Source organism: Vanacampus margaritifer, chromosome 2, assembly GCF_051991255.1.
Source record: "Vanacampus margaritifer isolate UIUO_Vmar chromosome 2, RoL_Vmar_1.0, whole genome shotgun sequence".
NCBI classification, from domain to species: domain Eukaryota; kingdom Metazoa; phylum Chordata; class Actinopteri; order Syngnathiformes; family Syngnathidae; genus Vanacampus; species Vanacampus margaritifer.
In genome coordinates, this window is record NC_135433.1 from 46,897,816 (window position 1) to 46,915,622 (window position 17,807).

A 17,807-nucleotide genomic window follows, 5' to 3' on the forward strand; every position below is an offset into this window, starting at 1 on the left:
TCATTAACACAACACTTAAATATTAGAAAATTTAAAAAAAACTACCTAAATATTGATTCTATTAAAATATATTAGTTAAATAAGTCGTAACTAAATAAATATTTGATAACAAACAGCTGTAAAAGAGTAGCTGCAAATGTACTGTGCTTAAAAGTTAAATACACAAATGAACTGTATTTGGCAAATGTAGTCAACTGAATTAAAATAAAAATTTGAGCCAAAAAGTATTTAATTCAGTGATTCTTTCACGTACCTGTAGTGGTACACATACCACACTGCGAACCCCTGAATGACACAATTTTATTTGAAAACATCTCATCTGAAATAATGTGTATTCTAATGCTTATTACTAGGCAGAATTTGACTTTGTTGTCCTGCGAAAACATAGAGAAGACATTCATGAGACCTGGCAAGAGCAGTTTACGAATGCAACAATTATTCCTCTTAAATACAGCGCTACAAATAGGGAATTTTATGAGAATAGCCATTACAATAGAACTACAAATATAAAGTTGGAATAGTATGGGAAAATAAAGTTTTAATTTTACAAAGATGACGTCAGAATATTAAGTGAATAGACAATGGGGAAAGTCCTAATTTGGAGACATAAATTGTCACTTTTTCTTACATCTCTTATGTAAATTTGCCATTGTTTTGTGTGTGAATGAGTATTTTATCATCACGGAAGACATTTTTCATTGACATGATTCATTATAAATTATCTCCGCTACAATGAAATGTCAGCCAGAACTTGTTGCTGGGCAAAATTTCCAGGGGCAGAGACTGTGCGGCCCGTAATAGCAGATAAAGGACAGGGAGAGCTGAAAGGAAAAGTTGGTCATTATATTAAAAAAAAAAGAAAAAAAAGAAGGAATTTTAGGAGAATGTAAAATTGTAATTTAACAAGAAAAAAAATACTTATTTTAAAAGTTGGAATTTTACTTCCTTTTCTTTCTTTTTTTTGCAATAAATTATAATCCGAACTAAACCTTCAGATAACTGGCACATTTACTAAAATGTTAATTGATGTAAACTGTGCCATTAACATTAATCAATCGCACTTGGTGGGGCACTTCTCTTCTTGCCCCTAATGCAAAATTGGCATTGTTGTTGGCGTTTATTAGTAGAACATGGAGGGCATATTTAAAGGTACGCAAACAACCTACGTGTGTCAATAACAGTCATTTAAAAGTAAAGCCTGTCTCGTTTCAAGAAAATATGAAACAGATTGGAGAATCGGGTGGAAAAGCGTGTGCCCGGCTCAGTGAGCGGCGGGCGGGGGAGCGGTCCGACTCCGGGCAGGCGGTGAGCACCAGCAGTGACCGCTAGCTTCACGTCAGCCCCACATTAGCGAACGAGCCGCAGCGGGAACCTTCCACGGGGGTGGGAGGGGAAAGAAGGACGCCGGGGCGGCAGATGAAGAGTGACGGGCGCTGCTGCTTGGGGACTTAGTTCATTTTTCCTCCGAATCACGAGCATATTTAATGCACATCCCTCCATTTTTTTTGTTTATTTAAACGCGATTAGAGACTGCTGCAGGGAAGCTAGCTAGCTAGCTAGCTAGCCGGCCGCCATCTCCCCCTCTCCCACTCTCTCAGTCGGGAGCGACCGGCCGTGTGTCTTCCGCCATGGGGAACGCTGCCACCGCCAAGAAGGGCAACGAGCTAGAGAGCGGTGAGTCCGGCTTGTGTTCGCCTACGAGCGGCTTTCGTGGGTTGGTTCGTCCGTTAATCACGAAACTGAAATGTGGAGCTATCTAGCCTAGCCTGCTAGCTCCTGGCGCCACTAGAACTGTCTGTCCTGTTATGGCCAAGAAACAGATGGTCATATGTCACCCGTCACTTTTGATTAAAATAACACTCGCGGCTTTAGTTTGTGTGTTATTATAGCAATTCATCCTATTTCTGCCATTCGGTTCATTTTGTTGCGCTAACCAAGCTAGTCTCAATAGGACGGGTAAACCACAACAACCTCACAATAGCTCCTGTGGAAAAAAAGAATGACAAAATAATGACGCCACATGTCAATTGGATGTTTTTACGTGACACCAGCCCCTGTCATTTCAACGCCCCTTAATAGTGTGATCTCTCTTCGAGGCCTGTCTTCCTCTGTATTGGTGTGCTGTCACGTCCTGTTGGCATGCTCCATATGCATCACTTCATCTTCTCTGTGTTGTAGATGTATTGGAACAGGAAAAAAAAACACACTCTAGTGAATGTCGTGAAATAACTGTAAACTTTTAGGATGAGGTTTGGTGGTTCTGCCCCTGGGGGCTCCACTGCCACATTTTTATTCTGGGCTACATAAACAAAGCTCAGTGCACAGCACAGTGACCAAATATGGCCAAGAGATGACAAATACCCTCTCTGCATTCATAAAAGTAGTTCTGCACAAAGTGTGTCACTCCCCGTTCTACCATCAAGGTTCAACATGTGGCTGGCACAGAAGTGGTCATTGACCGGAGCAGGCCTCGTCATCAGACCTTCGTCAGAGGATAAGGAGCATTACGAGCTTTGAAAGCTTTGACGTAACATGGCCTAGGCGGTCGGTGTGAGCAAGCACTAAATATATCCCCTACACACGCTTGTTTTTATGTTTTAATTGTATCTCCCCTGAGAAAAATCTTCTTACAACTGTGATGAAAGCTATTCTTATTCTATGGAGCAGTATTAGGTAGTGGTAAAAAATGCAATTCTTATGAGACTAAAGTCTTAGAATTAGGAGAATCAAGTTGCCATGGCAACCAGTCGTACCCGGCCTACTGGAAAACAGGTGGGATAGGCTCCAGCATGAAAAAATAATGTCATTCCTATTCGATAGGAGAATAAAGTTAAAATATTACATGTATAAAGGGAAAGGAAAAAAAGATATACTAGAAACATTGATAATATGTGGTAAAATGTAATGACCATATTTATCATTTTAATGTAAGAAAGTAATTTTATAATTAGTAATTAATTAGTCATTTTCGGATGATTCAAAGTTGTCCATCCATCCATTTTCTTGACCGCTTTTCCTCACAAGGGTCACGGGGGGTGTTGTGAATTATGAAAATAGTTGTTACTCCAGCAAAAAAAACAAAAAAACTAAACATTTTCTGATGAAGTGAAAATCTTACAATAATATAGGCATTTTTTAAATGACTTAAGTCCTTGTATTGAGAAAAAAATGTGTACGTAATTTATACAAGGAAATTGTACCAGAAAATTGTTATAAATAAAAACAGGCCTAATATTACAAGTGAAGAATAAAAAAAATCTGCAAGAGAATACTCATAATGTCACGAAGAAGCAATCATTTTATGAGAATTCAATAGTAAAATTTATATTCCAAAAATTAAGTCAGAATGTTGCCAAAAAAAAGTCGTAATACTAAAAAAATTGAGACTTCCCAAATCTTTTTACATAATTATGTTGGAGGGAAACTTAGAAGAATTCAGTCATAATTTCACAATACAAAATCTGAAGAAGTAGAAAGAAAGAGAAAAAGACAAATATTAAGAAAATTAAGCTGCAATTTCTGCAAATAAAATAAAATAACATAAAAATTGTGTGTGAATATTTTTTTACAGAAAAAGTAGTAATATAACAAGAATTTAGTCCTAGTTTCACTAGAACGAAATGTCTGAATAATACAAGGAAATACTAATATTACCGGTATTTGAATTAAGTCACATATAGACAATATTAGAAAAATTGAGTAACACTTTTTCGAGAAAAGTCCAATTACAAGAAAAAAGCCGCAATGTTGAAAGAAAAAAGACATATGACACTTCACCCGTAATGCTACAGGACTAAATTTTAAATCATGGTAGAAAAAGTTTTAATGTTGCGATGATTAACTCATAATGTTATGAGAATAAAGTCACAATGTTAGAAAAATTCAGTCAAGAATGAAATTTTAATACGGCGACAAATAGTTGCAATACAGTAGTATTATGCTAATTCAGCCATAATTTCACAAAGTCTTAATATGTACAATTGTATATCTTGCGATGATAGTTAAGTTGCAATTGATGAGAGGAAGGTGGTAATTTTAAAATAATAAAGTTGTAATAAAGAAAGAAAATAATTGAAATATTACGAGAATCAAGTGGTAATGTTACAAGAAAAATGTGTGTATTTTTTGAGAATAAAGTCCTAATATTACAAGAATAATTGGTGACCTGCTGATGATTTACGATCTTGTCATTATTCTTATATATTAGACGAGCGACAACGTTAACATCCATCAGTATGAGCAATTTAATGTGAGATTTATGGCGGCATTAACAATAGTTGACAAATCTGCCAGGTTTGTTTCCCAAAATGGAAGCTCGCTCCTTGGCGGTTTAAAGCCTTTTTTAAGCCGACGACACGGTTGGCCCCGGTCTCAGATTTGTCTGGAGCGCAGCCGCTCTGGCGAGGCAACCTGGTTACCTACATTGCTCAATACACACAAGATTACCTTGTGTTTACAGTGTGTCTACGTAGTTTGAGCACATGACACAGTGGCAGCGGATTACCACGTTGACATCATTCATCATCCAGTTACAGGCCGAAGACACATACTGTACAGCTTGGCCGGTCAGTTAATATACTACGCTATATTTTGACGGTATTTTTTATATTGGGCATTTTGACGAATATCGGTATCGGCCTTTTTTTCTTTTCTTTTTAAAAAAAAAAAATTTGACGGCCGATATAAGGTAAATCTAAAGCCATTTTAATCTCATGGAGCTGTTTATTTAAATTTTCGGTTAACTTTATAAGAGATGCTTCTGTCCCTGGGAACCTTCTGAACCATTTGTTTTTGTTTAAAAATAAAACAAAGAAATGTGAAAGTTTAAGATTTCAGGCATTTTATTAATTTTTTATTTCTAATAATATAATAATGCAATTTATATAATATAATAATAAAAATACTGTATAAAACTATAGAGAGCTATGATATTTACTTGCTTAAGTTTCCATGTAACTTTTTAAGACGTACTGATAACACTGGGAGCTCACTGGACGTTTTGTTAGAAATGTAAAAGGATGTAAATTGTCAAAGATAAAAAAAAAAAAAAAACAGTCAAGATTGGCATTTGTATTTAAAAAAAAAAAAAAATTGATGCCAGTATTTCCCCTCTCAAATTACGGAAAATGAATATCGGCTTCAAATATCGGTTATCGGCCTCCTTGACTACTAATAATCGGCATCAGTATTGGCCCTGAAAAAAATCGGTCTATCTGTAGTCCTCCATTAAAGCTTATACTTGAGAAACACCGATCAACAATTTTGCCTATTTTTTTACGTTACGCAGCCCGAACCAGTAACTGAATCGTCATTAATTTATTTCTGTGCATTTTTTGCACTTTCAATTTGAAAAATTGTCGTTTTTGAAAGAAGGGATGGAAATATAACATTTTTTTTTCTTATGTCAACAGATTAATCGATTTAAAAAAATAATTGCGAGTTGCAGCCCCAGTGCATGCAATTGGAAAAGTTGAACTAGTCGACTACAAAAATATGTCAACACAAAATGTTTGCACCGAACCTTCACTAGCACTATTGTACATATCCACGTTGATATTTCCAGGCCACATAAACTAAATTGATCATGACCTTTTCACTGTGTATTAGCACCCTCTATTGGTGGAAAGTTCACCCCGCAGTAAATAAGATTTTCCCTGTTTGGGGCACAAAGATGATATGTTTGCCATAGTTTTTACACAGGATGTGTTTCCTTAATTCCTTATTATTATATTTTATATCATTTACTCATATTCCACCATTTTTTATCCGGATTTGGAACCGGTTGGGGTGGGGATTGGCTCTAGCATACCATAACTAGGATTTGTACGGTGGCCCTGAAGTGCAAAAGGGAAAAACAAAAAAGTGAACGCAACTGCAAACCAAAAAACACAAACCAAATAAAAAACACAAAACAAAACACGACAGCAAGCATTTTTTTTTTAAATCACAAAAACCAAAAGGAAATCACAAACAAATAAAAAAACACAAAAAAATGAAACTAAAAACTAAAATGTAATCGCAAACGCAAATCAAAAAAACACAAACACAAAAAATGAAACAACGAATAGGTGATTACAAATGCAAATAAAAACAAACAAATACAAAATACGAAACAACATAACATAATCACAAACATATCAAAAAACACAAACACAAAATATGAAACAAAAAACAAAAAGTAATCGCAAACACACACACACACAAAAAACACAAGCACGAAAAGGTAAGCACGCAAACACAAAACTCCAAAACACATTAACAAATGATGAAACAATAACATTTTACTAACGGAAGTGGTGTTTACGTGGTGGGAGGACGGGGGGGGGGGGGGGGGGGGTTCGAGGAATGTGATTGGACGAAAGTACCGCTTACGAACAGCACAGTTAAGAACAGTTGACATGTGCTTAAAATATTTAGAAATAATAGATATTACAGTTTTATAGTAGCGTTAGCCGTTTAATTTAGTGAGATCGTTTGTGAGAAAACAAACATGGCAGATGTATTAGAAATCATAAGATGGTATAGCTTTTATAGGGTGGCTGCACAGTGGAAGTCCAGTGTCGAAGTAAACCATGCAGCTTCCTGAGCAATGTTCCAGCCTCGCTTTTGGCGACCAAATGTTCTCTTTTTATTTACCTTGCCCACAAATTTTAAAACAACTTTTGGTTTTACAAATGATATTTTTGTCCAAATATTACATCACAATAAAAATAAATCATATGAAGTGCCAGAAAGGATTTTGCCAAAAAACAGGCACCAACCCACTCGCAAAAATGAACATTGGTGGGAGTGCCGTATGCCTTACCCACAACACTGACCTTCCGCGCTTCCATCCATCCTACAAATGACATTCTATCTGAGAATTTCTAGTTTATCTGTGGCAGATGACCTTTGTTTTCTCCAACTATCTCACTAAATTAAATGCTAACACTACTATAAAACTGTAATATCTATTATTCTATATATTTTAAGCACATGTCAACTGTGCTTAACTGTGCTGTTAGTAGGGATGTACTTTCGTCCAATCACATTCCCCGGATCGCCCCTGCCCTCTCCTCACGTAAACACCACCTCCATTAGCGAAATGTTGTTGTTTCATCATTTGTTAATGTGTTTCGGGGGGTTGTGTTTGCGCGCTTACCTGTTTGTGTGTAAGTGTTTGCGATTTATCTTCTTTTTGTGGGGGTTGTTTCATATTTTGTGTTTTTAGATTTGTGTTTGCGCTTACTTTTTGTTGTTTTGTTCCACATTTTGTGTTTGCGTTTTTTGTTTTGTTTGCGATTACCTTTTCGTTGTTTTCATTTTTGTGTTTGTGTTTTTTTATTGGTGTTTGCGATTCCTTTTTTTGTTTCGTTTTTTTGTTTGTTTTTGATTTGTATTTGTGATTACGTTTTTTTTTGCGATTGCTTTTTTGTTTATGGCTTAGTTTTTTTGTAATTATGTTTTTGTGTTTATGACTACATTTTGTTTTTGTGATTATTATTTTTTATTTGCTGTTGTGTTTCATTTGTGTTTTTTAATTTGTTTTGTGTTTATTGGTTTGCAGATGTGTTCCCTTTTTTTGTTTTTGCGTTTTGCACTTTAGGGCCACCGTAGATTTGAGCCCTTGTCCTATCGCATGCCCCCTTTTGTATTGGATATGTGTACGTGTATTATTTTGACTCGTGAGTTTTATTTTAGTTGTTGCTTATAGTCAACATTTGGCAGTTGTATTTTCAATAAGGAATATTTACTAAAATGTATTTAGTATTTTTTTGTAGCGCTCAGCAAGTCCTGAGTGCCTTTATGTGTTCCTTTCTATTTTCTCCGATATGCCTAGTTGGTCTCTTGCATAATGTCAACTTTATTTTCATTACTGCTGTCACCACATACTGCACCTTATGTTTGTTGTGTTTTTGTCAACATAAACTCTTGTGTCTTCTCTCTTTCTCTCTTTTCCGTATCATTCCATCCGTGTGGTGGTGGGTGATTGTTCCTGTGAAAAAAAAACACACCCTCTGTGATCAATAGAGACGTTTGGTATGCACAAAAAAGAGATGAGCCGGCAAATTTTGGTGGCGGGCCTTATTGTGCGCAACTTGCTCGATCTGCTTGCTCTTATTGTGTGCTTTGATAATAAGTGTGTTTTTTGTTGTCGCTCACATTCTCTCAATCTGGATATCTGCTGTGTTTGCCATGCATCGGTTTGTTTTTGCTCATAATTCTGTGTTTATTAGCTTTCCCCTTGGAAAAAAGTGATGTTCTTTCCCCTTTGAATGTTGTTCTTCCCTTCACTTGAGGCTACTAAATAACAGAAAATGTACTTATTTAGCTGGCATGCATCACTCGTCTTGCCTGTTTGTTGTTTCCTTGTGTTTGTGTGATATAATAATTTCATATCCAGATGAGAGTTGCCCTTAAAATTTGACTTTCTTTTGCCCCTCTAATGCCTCTCCTTTGTACAATTTTTGCCAGTCTTGCCTACATTTTTTTTTTTAAATCCAGAATGAACGTATGCTAATTCTGTTTTTGTCCCCTCCCCCCTCCATAGTTAAAGAGTTTCTAGCCAAAGCCAAAGAAGATTTCCTGCGGAAATGGGAATGCCCACCACAGGTCAGGATGCCATTTTGAGTAAATAAATCAATACATTCCAGCGACATGCTAACATGCTGTTCTCTTCCTGCAGAGCACGACGTGCCTAGATGACTTTGACAGATTAAAGACTCTGGGGACGGGCTCGTTTGGGAGGGTCATGCTGGTGAAACACAAAGGGACAGAGCAGTACTTTGCCATGAAAATACTGGACAAGCAGAAGGTCTGTTTTAATTATTTGAGGCTGTATTTACATGACAAATCTTAAGTACACAGTCCCGATCAGCTGTGTTTACACAGATGGAACACACCAAGCGACAAATACCAAATCGCACATAAATAACTACACCAGGCATTGACCACACAAAACTAAATAATCGCATAAAAATAATACAAATATTAAATGTTTTGTAGCATTTAGATGGCCTGTGTTTACTCATCCATTGATTTAAATGAGGGTAACTTGGTTCTCACTGGCCACCACCTGCAGTTGTTTTGCTCATTTAATGACGGACACATCTCTAATAGAACATATTTAGATCATATTGGTCCATGCTTCAGCTGGAGATTTACATTTACAGTGAAAGTTTTAAATGTGTCTAATTTGTCTATTTTTAGGTAGACTCGTGTTGGTAAATTATGATGACATCGAACTGTTGCACTAACAATGGCAGATGATTCATGTCAGATTTGTATTTATATTTGGAAGCGGCCTGATTCCAATTGGAAGGGAATTCCATGCATATCCCAACTGTGCTACTTCGGGGGGGGGGGGGGGGGGAGTCACTTGAGCCATACAGTGATTTCATGATAATGTTAAAATGTGTACTAAAAGCCACATTTACATATTTGCCCGCAATATAGTATTGCTGGCTTATCAAAGTTAGAGGTTTGCCAGCATACATCTAATAAGATCAAATAAAACAGGGGTGGGTGTTACTGTCAAACTTATTTTTGTCACAGGCCACATCGTACTTATGGTGTTCCTTGGAGGGCTGTTATGACTGTGAACCCATATAAATGTATGATCACTTATATTCCCATTAGTACTTTTATTAGTCATTCAATACTGTAGTATCCTTATAATATTATAAATGGTAACTGGACTGCTTTTTATATACACCATATGGTGCCAAAGCACTTTACAAAGCCTCACATTCACCCATCACCAGTTTTGCCAGTAAATAATTTTTCAACCATTTGTACATTTATTTTAAAGAAGGAGTTGGTAACAATAAATGCTTGCAATATCTCATATCTCGGTGTTGTGAAGACAATTTGAAAGAGGCATGAAGTCAACGACAAACATTAGTTGCCTTGGTGGGCCACATGTGCAAAAGTTGGGCACCTGTTCAATACAAGAATTATGTAAAAAAAATAAAATAAAATAAACAACAACAATCTAACATCGTCCTTGGCAAAAATACGAATGTTCTCTTTTGAATTTGATTGACACTGAAAAAAATGTCACTTCATAGTGTTATTCTGCTGGCCTTATTATTAGGAACTGATCTGCCTTTATTAGTGGCATTTGCATTTTTATATAATATTTGAGACACTTTCCTCCATTTATACATTTGCAGTTTTCATGTTCCTCCCAAATTTTTGCTCAATGCAGACATACTATTTTTACTTTAATAGTGTCATAAATAATTGTTGGTTGGTTGATGGCATCCGTTGTGGTCATACCTTTCTAGTTTTGCAATATGTTTGTTACTGTGAGTGGTAAACATATTTTTTTTATACTTCTCCGACAGTGTCATTCAAAATGGAGCTTTCTGATAGAGCTCTTATCCGTGATCTCACTAAAGTGTACAGGTGTACCTAATGGAGTCCTCAGGTCATTTTATGACTTACTGTTTTTGTTTTTGTATGCCAGGTGGTGAAACTTAAACAAATCGAACACACGTTAAACGAGAAGAGGATATTACAAGCCGTTAGCTTCCCCTTTCTCGTCAAACTCGAATACGCCTTTAAGGTAAGATAATCGCCTTCATTTCACTCATTTCGGCTTTACTAGATGAGATTTTAAAGAAGTGATTGTTTTAAATGATTTTTAGGACAACTCCAATTTGTACATGGTGATGGAGTATGTTCCCGGAGGCGAGATGTTCTCACACTTAAGACGGATTGGGAGGTTCAGGTGAGGCCCTCAGGAATAAACACTTATTTAGTTTGTTTTGTTTTGACTGGTGGTTTTGCAGGCAGTGATTTTCTCTCTCTCTCTCTCTCTCTCTCTCTCTCTCTCTCTCTCTACTTCCTGTCTAGCGAGCCACACGCGCGCTTCTACGCCGCCCAGATCGTGCTGACATTTGAGTACCTCCATTCACTAGATCTCATCTACAGAGATCTGAAACCTGAGAACCTTCTCATCGACCACCACGGCTACATTCAGGTGAACAGCGTCTCCCTCAATATGTCATGGCTAATAATTTGTGTCTGCGAATTCCTCACGTACCTCATTCACTTTTTTCAAGGTGACGGACTTCGGATTTGCCAAGCGAGTAAAAGGCAGAACTTGGACGTTGTGCGGAACACCCGAGTACCTGGCCCCGGAAATCATTCTCAGCAAAGTACGGCAGTTTAGTAAAGTCATGGGAATGAACTAGGGCTGAACTAGGGCTGGGTTTTAAAAAATCGAATAATCTATCGAATGGATTTTCCTTTTCAAGCCTGATATCGATTCATAAAACCATTAATCGATTATTTTAATATCTCATTTTCCCATAAGAAAATAGAATTTTAAAGGACCATTTTTTTGTATCTTATCGTTTTCTTGAAATTTACTGTTCAAATGAATTTAAAAATATTATTTTATATTTATGAAACACTTACTGCACTTAATTAATTCCCAGCCATTTTCACTGAAGCAACACCCTTCGCTCCCGGCTGTTTTACTGAATTTTGACTAATTTTGCAAGGTCCACAGAACATTCCGTTCTATTGCTATAAAAACATGGAACCTGCCAAAATAAAGATTAGAGTCTCTTCTTTCATCAGGAAAAAAAAAAGTACATTTGTATCTGTTTCCGTTTTGCAGCAATTAAAATTAGAATATAGCAAAATTTCATCATTGTTCAAAAACCTGTTGAAAACACTGGCAAAAAGATCTTGTTGCACCATGGCTGATCTCTTATACTCTGCTGCCACCTGCTTATTTTTCTTTCAATGGGCAGTGGAACTTGTTGCGCAGCGCTTCCTAGTGAATGGGCTTGTGAAATCAAAAACACCCACTAACGGCCAGCAGATAGCAGCATTGTATCTCTTTTCAATGGGCTCCTGGTAATATAAAATTACAATGAAACATGACGAAACTGATGTAATAGAACGTTTTCAAGGATGACGCCATGTGAATGATCAAAGCCTTTATCACATTAAATCAAATTCACAGAGCGTCACTAAACAAAAATCGTCAAAGTCACTGTTGTGCAGAAAATATCTTTTCACAAAAATGCTTGATTTCTCCTTATCTTTTCAAATTTCGCTCAATGTCACTCAAATTACCTATTTTCAAATGGTGATTACTAAAGAACGGAATAAGGTAGAAACATACTTTTTTTTCTAATGAAAGAATGGAACGCGATCTTTTACCCACCATGTTTACGTAGTCACTGCACACAATATTCTTTTTGTCTTAAAAGATGAGTTAAAATGCTCGAAATCAGATTGCATTGTCGGGGTTGTTTTTTGGAAAACGTGTGGCAGTAAAAGAGTTAAGAAAACCATATAAAACACATAAATATGATTTTGGGAATGACGGACAAAGTATTAAAAAACTTATTTATACATTTTTGGGTTTGAATGAGTTAAAGACAATTCAGAATTTTTTAATTAATATTTACAATTATTAATTTAGAATTGTGAAAATATTTTCATCTCATCCTTGCTGATGTCAATGTTTGTAACACGTGTTACTTTCATTTTTGGCATTTTTGTCATGTCCTTATTATTTAAGAGGAATTGATGCTCTATAATTAATCAATATCGGATTGAAGTGAAGTGAATCGAATTGAGTCGGGAAAAATCGAATTGAACTGAACTCTTGTGAATCGAAATGGAATTGATTGAGGAAATTTGAATTGATACCCAGCCCTAATTTAAACTGTCTATCCATTTCCGTGACTGACTGGCAGGCTGGAATTTCAGTCAATGTCGGAGCACATATACTGTCGACAAGCAGGACTATGGTTGACGGTTAACATTAAACATTTGTGCAACTTAAGAGCTCTTTTTAAAGAAATTGGCAAATGGAATGACTTTAGGGAGGGCTGTGTAACACCTCGTTAAAAAAGCACATTTAATTTGACACTTTTGATCAACTTTGAGGGGTGCCAAATAGATTTGTATTTTATTTTTTTAAGTTTTCATCCCTTGAGCTATTATCTGTGCTGACTTTTTCAGGGCTACAACAAAGCTGTGGACTGGTGGGCCCTAGGAGTCCTCATCTATGAAATGGCGGCCGGCTACCCTCCGTTCTTTGCCGACCAACCCATTCAGATCTACGAGAAGATCGTCTCCGGCAAGGTAGGAGCATGCGTCGCCATGAGTGTCGTAGTTTTTAAAATTTGGAAAGCGTAATAACTTTGTACTGTCTTCTCAGGTGCGCTTCCCCTCCCACTTCAGCTCGGACTTGAAGGATCTGCTCAGGAACCTGCTGCAGGTGGACCTGACCAAGCGCTTCGGCAACCTGAAAAACGGCGTCAACGACATCAAGGGTCACAAGTGGTTCGCCACAACGGATTGGATCGCAATCTACGAGAGGAAGGCAAGACTCTATTTCTTTACCATTATATGAACAACAACATTTTCAAGCAAGATTTCATGTACAGACAGTTTGAGCAAATCTCAGTGTGTCCAGGAAGTTTGTTGAGGAGCATTGAAGCAAAATGCCACTTCCTTCTGTTTGTTTTTCTTTTGGAAACACTAAATAAGCCTGCATCAAAGATGTCTGGAAGCCTCCTGGGGAGCTAAAAAGTCTTGAGCTTTGCAGATAAACAGCTGAAGTCAACCCCAATTTTTTTTTTTTTTTTACAATAATCTATGCAGCCCCACTGATCAAAATATGGTTAATATTGCATTAGTGGAATATGAGTTAAGCAGCAAAATCCAGCCATTTTTATCCATCTCTGGGGGCGGCCATTTTGCCACTTGCTGTCGACTGATGACATCAATGTTGCTCGGGGCTCAGGCAACGACCAATCACAACTCACCTGTTTTCTGAAGCTGAGCTATGATTGGTTGTTACCTGAGCAACATTGATGTCATCTTCAGTCGACAGCAAGTGGCAAAATGGCCGCCCCCAGAGAATGGCTAAAATGACTGGATTTTGCTTCATAACTCTTATTCCACAAATGTAATATTAATCAGAAAGTCGTGTGAGGTCACATATAACATTTTATTGTCAAGAAATGTTTAAGGTTGACTTGCACTTTAAGATCTGTTCTTTGGTGAGCCATGACATTGAGCCCGTAGGCACTAACGTCAATTTAAGTCGACAGCAGGTGGCAGTACAGGGCAAAATGGCAGCTCCCCTGAGATGAATAAAAAATGGGTGAACTTCTCTGCTGGGTTAAAATTCCCCAAACGCAATATTAATCAGAACACCATGTTTAGACTAGCTGGTGTACATAGAGCCTAATATTGCAAAAACAATTTTCGACTTTTGCTTTGAATGAACAGCTACTTATTTATACGTCTTACTTTTGTAAAAATAGAGTCATATTTTTACTAGAAAGAGAAAGTAAACTGAATGGAAAAAATAGACCACCATGCTGCTTATTGAAAAACAACACTTTTTTTTTTTTGCTGTGTCAGGTGGAAGCCCCGTTCATACCAAAGTGCAGAGGCCCCGGGGACACAAGCAACTTTGACGACTACGACGAGGAGGAGATCCGCGTTTCCGTCACGGAAAAATGCGTGAAGGAGTTTGCCGAGTTTTAGGGACGGGACGTGCGACAACAGAATACGTCAGGGAAATAAAAGGGATCTTTGCACTCTTCTGAGGACTTGGGAATTAAGCAGAGACCACGTTTCCTCCTTCCCCACGTCCTATTCCTCCCACTTGTACGACACACAGCTCAACAAGGTTGCCAAGATCTTTTGGTGCCGATATCCTCTCACTGTCACCTACACCTGCGTATTAAAGCAGACTCACCACCTTTTTTTTTTTCACTTTTTATTTTGTACTTTTTAAAGGAGGTAGTCATCATGACCCCCTTTTTAAATGGACAAAAAGTAAGATGATACAAGGGATGGACTCGTGTTGTGTTCATTGCACGGCATTGAGAGGTAGCATTTATCATTTATCCTTTTTGGTGAGACGGCTGAACAGCATTTCTTTTTCTTTGCTTTTTGCCTTCAAAAGAGTAAGAGCAAAAGCATCATCCTCCGTATTCCCGAACCCCAGCGCTGAGAATAAGAAATCTTGTTACATTACTATGTGTTATTTGTTACTCTGGTTTTTGTCCCAGTGTCTATTAGTCATGTTTTTATTTTGTTTTCTTCCCTAGATTTCAGGTCTGCTTATAAAAGACCATTTGTTACAATACAATGTGATTGGTCTACATTTAAAGAGTGGAAAGAAATCCTTTTGGATTTAAAAAATGTAGTCTAAAAGGCGAGAAGGTCAATGTGAATAATGTTGAAGCTTTGCGTCTCAACGTGAATAGTGAGAGAAGTACAGACGATATCATTTATTGATTTTGACAATTTACTGAACAGATGAAAACGCAGCTCTCTTTGTTACCACCCGTGAAGGATTGTTTTTGTTTCATTTTATTTTTTTTCGAGGAATGTGGATTGCAAACTTATTAGGTGTGCATATTTGAATGCTTGGATTTCAAGGTACTCCTCACCCAATACACTGGCTTAACGAAGAACTGCTCCTTTGTATCACATGTAACCTTGTTCTTGTTCAGCTCATTACATTATACGTATATGCATTGTTTCATATGTTTTTATTTATACACATTAGAGATGCTATTAAATTTTATTTTTAAAAGTGAAATTTGTGAAAGTGGCCTTACTTCGATTAACATCACCATAATCAAACTGTGTTACTGTTTACAGTATATTAAAAGTAATTTTAGTCTGAAAAGTGTGTCCCGTCTATTAGTACTTTAAAGTATTTGTCTATTTTAGCTTTCCGTAGCCATTCCCGCGAAAGGCATTATGGGTAATGACGTACGACCGCAGGCACATGTCTTCTCCTGTCGCTCCTTGATTAAGTGGAAACATGGCGGGTTTGGAGCTGCTCTCCGACCAAGGCTACCGTCTGGATGGACGCAAAGCCACAGAACTTCGCAAGGTTCAAGCCCGCATGGGTGTGTTCGCTCAGGCCGATGGCTCGGCTTATTTAGAGCAGGGAAACACCAAAGCCTTAGCGGTTGTGTATGGTCCACACGAAGTAAGTAGCACAGGAATTTAGCCCGATGCTAACTTTTGCACCAAAGGTTCATCGTAATCGAAAACCTAAACACATGAAAACTGCTGAAATTTGCGAAGCTTATGGTGTAATTCCAGCCGTAGCAGATATTGTAATGAAGTAATTTACCATGGAACAATGTATGTACTTTGTATAAATGTATGTGTGAATTTAATATAAACATTTATACTATATATTTTTTTATTTTTAACTTTTTTGCTATATTTGATGATTTGTTTAAACTTACGTTATGCATTTGCCCGTGTAGTAAATTTATTTAATATGATTTATATTTATAATGACATATTATATAATATTCGAAAATCCATATCTACAACTATGTATGTCATTATAGTTAATATGTGTGATATATTATTTAATAGACCATCTACTGTCAGCTGCACATGCCACAACCCGATAGTATAAAAATGTTTGATACTCACATAAAAAAAAAACAACTGTATAATCTGACGTCAAAATCAATTAAGATGTGTATAAATAGGCATAGATTAATTTTGCATCTTTTCTCCATCACCCCTCAGATGCGAGGCTCTCGAAGTCGGACCCTTCACGACCGGGCTGTTATTAACTGCCAGTACAGCATGGCCACTTTCAGCACGTCCGAGAGGAAAAGGAGGCCGCACGGCGACCGCAAGTCCACCGAGATGAGCCTACACCTCAAGCAGACATTCGAGGCCGCTGTGATGACGCAGCTCTATCCACGTTCTCAGATAGACATTTATGTCAAGGTAAGTGTACCCCCCTGGGATGTGGTTTTGTATTTTACATCTAAATAGAGATGTGCATTTTTTTTCCCGTTTTAAAGAAAATTATGTATTTTTGAAAGTTCACAGGAGTCTCAATTAGGGCCAGAACGATATGGATTTTTTGGGGAGGCTGATGCAAATTCCGAATTTTACAGAAATAAAAGAAAAAAATGTGATAACCTATTAACAGGCTATTTATTTAAAATATGTATAATGAATGGAATAACTTATTTTTTCTCTTACAACAACAATATGAGTCACCGACAGAACATTGATTGTTTTACCACAATTTGTCTTTTATTATTTGTTTAACTTTCCAACAAAGTACAAAAACATGCCAAAAAGCATGAAATGATGAATTTAGCTTTAGGCCATGAATGAGTGAGTTTTAAAAGCATTTTTGTTTTTCCACAGATCCTCCAGTCAGATGGAGGCAACTACAGCGTGTGCGTAAACGCCGCCACCCTAGCCGTGATTGACGCCGGCATCCCCATGTTAGATTACGTGTGTGCCTCCACCGTGGGTTTTGTGGACGAGACGCCGCTCGCCGACCTCTGCTACGCCGAAGAGAGCGGCGGTGTTAGCTCCTTGGCGCTAGCACTCCTGCCCCGTGGCGGACAGATCGCACTGCTGCAAATGGACGCCAGGCTGCATCAGGACCATCTGGAGGCCATGATTGATGCCGCCATGACTGCTTGCAAGGGCGTGAGCAAGGTGCTGGATCAGGTGGTGCGTCAGCACCTGCAAGAGGCCTCACTGGCTACTGGAGACTGACATTGGCACTTGATTGGTTATTTTCTACAATGCTTTCATTTTCATCCATTCAGGACTCAAAAATGTGGAGATTCACACTGCGTTTTCTACATTTGCAACTCTTTTTTCACAAACCATTGTACATTATTGTGTATATGCAAGAAACAATAAAAAATGCGTGCTTTCTATGATGTAAATTTGCTTGTTCTGTTTTTAACGGTTTATCGATTCAGCCATCCACTTTCTATAATTGTATAATATCTATGCATAATCAGTGATGTATAATTTATAAA

At 37.4% G+C, this 17,807-nt stretch overlaps 2 protein-coding genes across 4 annotated transcripts; both read left to right on the forward strand.

Annotated features, from left to right (window-relative positions):
- Nucleotides 1-1,173: 1,173 nt before the first annotated feature.
- prkacbb (protein kinase, cAMP-dependent, catalytic, beta b) lies at nt 1,174-15,577 on the forward strand. Of its 3 annotated transcripts, none has more exons than XM_077556688.1 (10): nt 1,174-1,674; nt 8,537-8,592; nt 8,666-8,794; nt 10,451-10,549; nt 10,632-10,714; nt 10,840-10,966; nt 11,049-11,144; nt 12,973-13,095; nt 13,172-13,336; nt 14,386-15,577. In XM_077556688.1, the coding sequence occupies exons 1-10, from the start codon at nt 1,629-1,631 to the stop codon at nt 14,509-14,511; spliced, it is 1,050 nt and encodes a 349-aa protein (XP_077412814.1). In that variant the 5' UTR covers nt 1,174-1,628; the 3' UTR covers nt 14,512-15,577. The 3 variants fall into 3 exon arrangements, with proteins under 3 accessions (XP_077412814.1, XP_077412810.1, XP_077412815.1); XM_077556684.1 differs by having other exon boundaries at nt 1,181-1,674; nt 8,531-8,592; XM_077556689.1 differs by lacking the exon at nt 1,174-1,674 and adding an exon at nt 7,146-8,183 and having other exon boundaries at nt 8,531-8,592.
- Nucleotides 15,578-15,739: 162 nt separating this feature from the next.
- exosc4 (exosome component 4) lies at nt 15,740-17,711 on the forward strand. The gene is made up of 3 exons (XM_077558166.1): nt 15,740-15,976; nt 16,537-16,743; nt 17,176-17,711. Exons 1-3 carry the CDS (start codon nt 15,806-15,808, stop codon nt 17,533-17,535), a joined length of 738 nt encoding a protein of 245 aa, XP_077414292.1. The 5' UTR covers nt 15,740-15,805; the 3' UTR covers nt 17,536-17,711.
- Nucleotides 17,712-17,807: the final 96 nt, after the last annotated feature.